The 922-nt window shown below is 35.8% G+C and overlaps 1 protein-coding gene across 1 annotated transcript in view; it reads left to right on the top strand.

Moving 5' to 3' along the window:
* The first annotated feature begins 131 nt into the window (after nt 1–131).
* LOC109375907 (transmembrane serine protease 11B) overlaps nt 132–922 on the top strand; it is a 4,076-nt gene continuing 3,285 nt past the window's right edge. Inside the window, exons 1-2 of the mRNA XM_019631466.1 lie at nt 132–385; nt 741–883. Coding sequence (XP_019487011.1) covers nt 184–385; nt 741–883 — 345 coding nt within the window. The 5' untranslated portion in view covers nt 132–183. The remainder of the gene's footprint in view (nt 386–740; nt 884–922) is intronic.

The following is a 922-nucleotide window of genomic DNA, read 5'->3' as shown; positions in this document are numbered from 1 at the left end:
AAGAATTTAAGTGCTTTACAGTGTTGTCTGAAAACCTCACACCTTAAAGTTATGAGATAATGACCACTATGAACACTGTTGTGGCACAGAAACTGAGTGTATTTTAATTGAATTGTGTCTAACAGGAAAAATAATTCAGAAGACTGGACTGTTAACTTTGGAACTATAGTAAATAAACCGTATATGACACGGAAAGTCCAAAACATTATTTATCATGAAAATTATAGCACTGCTGGGGTTCATGATGATATTGCTCTTGTGCAGCTGACTGAAGAAGTCTCTTTTACAAAGTACGTTCGTAGGATTTGTCTTCCTGAAGCCAAAATGAAGCTCTCAGAAAATGACAGTGTTGTAGTAACAGGATGGGGAACACTTTCTATGAATGGTAAGTTTTTCTGTAAAAACATAATAGTGTTACAGGAATAGTTATTTAAATGATCAATCAATCACTCTCGAATGCAATTAACCAATCAGTAAATATACTGAAAAGAAAACCAAGTGGTGGGATCAAAAGCATGGTATTACCTTCAATTTCTAAAATCTCTCTGGAAATAAGAATTGGAAACATTGGGGTTGTGGGTGAGACAGCCAATTATAATAAACATCAGAAAGAAACCAATCTAACCTGGGACTGGCCTGGCTCCTGGTGACCTAAAGAATCTGCTATTTTTTATAGATATTCTTTGTCTCAACAAACAAAGTTAAGGTCCCCAATAATATGCAGAATTTGATGCCTTTAGGTCCTGTTCCAAAGATACTTCAACAGGCCTTTGTGAAGATTATTGACAATAAAGTTTGCAATGCTCCATGTGCATTATCTGGCTGGGTGACTGAAAATATGCTATGTGCTGGATTTATGTCAGGAGAAGCTGATGCCTGTCAGGTATGTCTAGATATATTTTCAAATCATTTTCTCCCAAAG

The sequence above is a fragment of the Hipposideros armiger genome, unplaced genomic scaffold (assembly GCF_001890085.2).
Source record: "Hipposideros armiger isolate ML-2016 unplaced genomic scaffold, ASM189008v1 scaffold_1001, whole genome shotgun sequence".
Lineage (NCBI taxonomy): Eukaryota > Metazoa > Chordata > Mammalia > Chiroptera > Hipposideridae > Hipposideros > Hipposideros armiger.
This window is presented reverse-complemented; position numbering and strand designations above follow the sequence as displayed.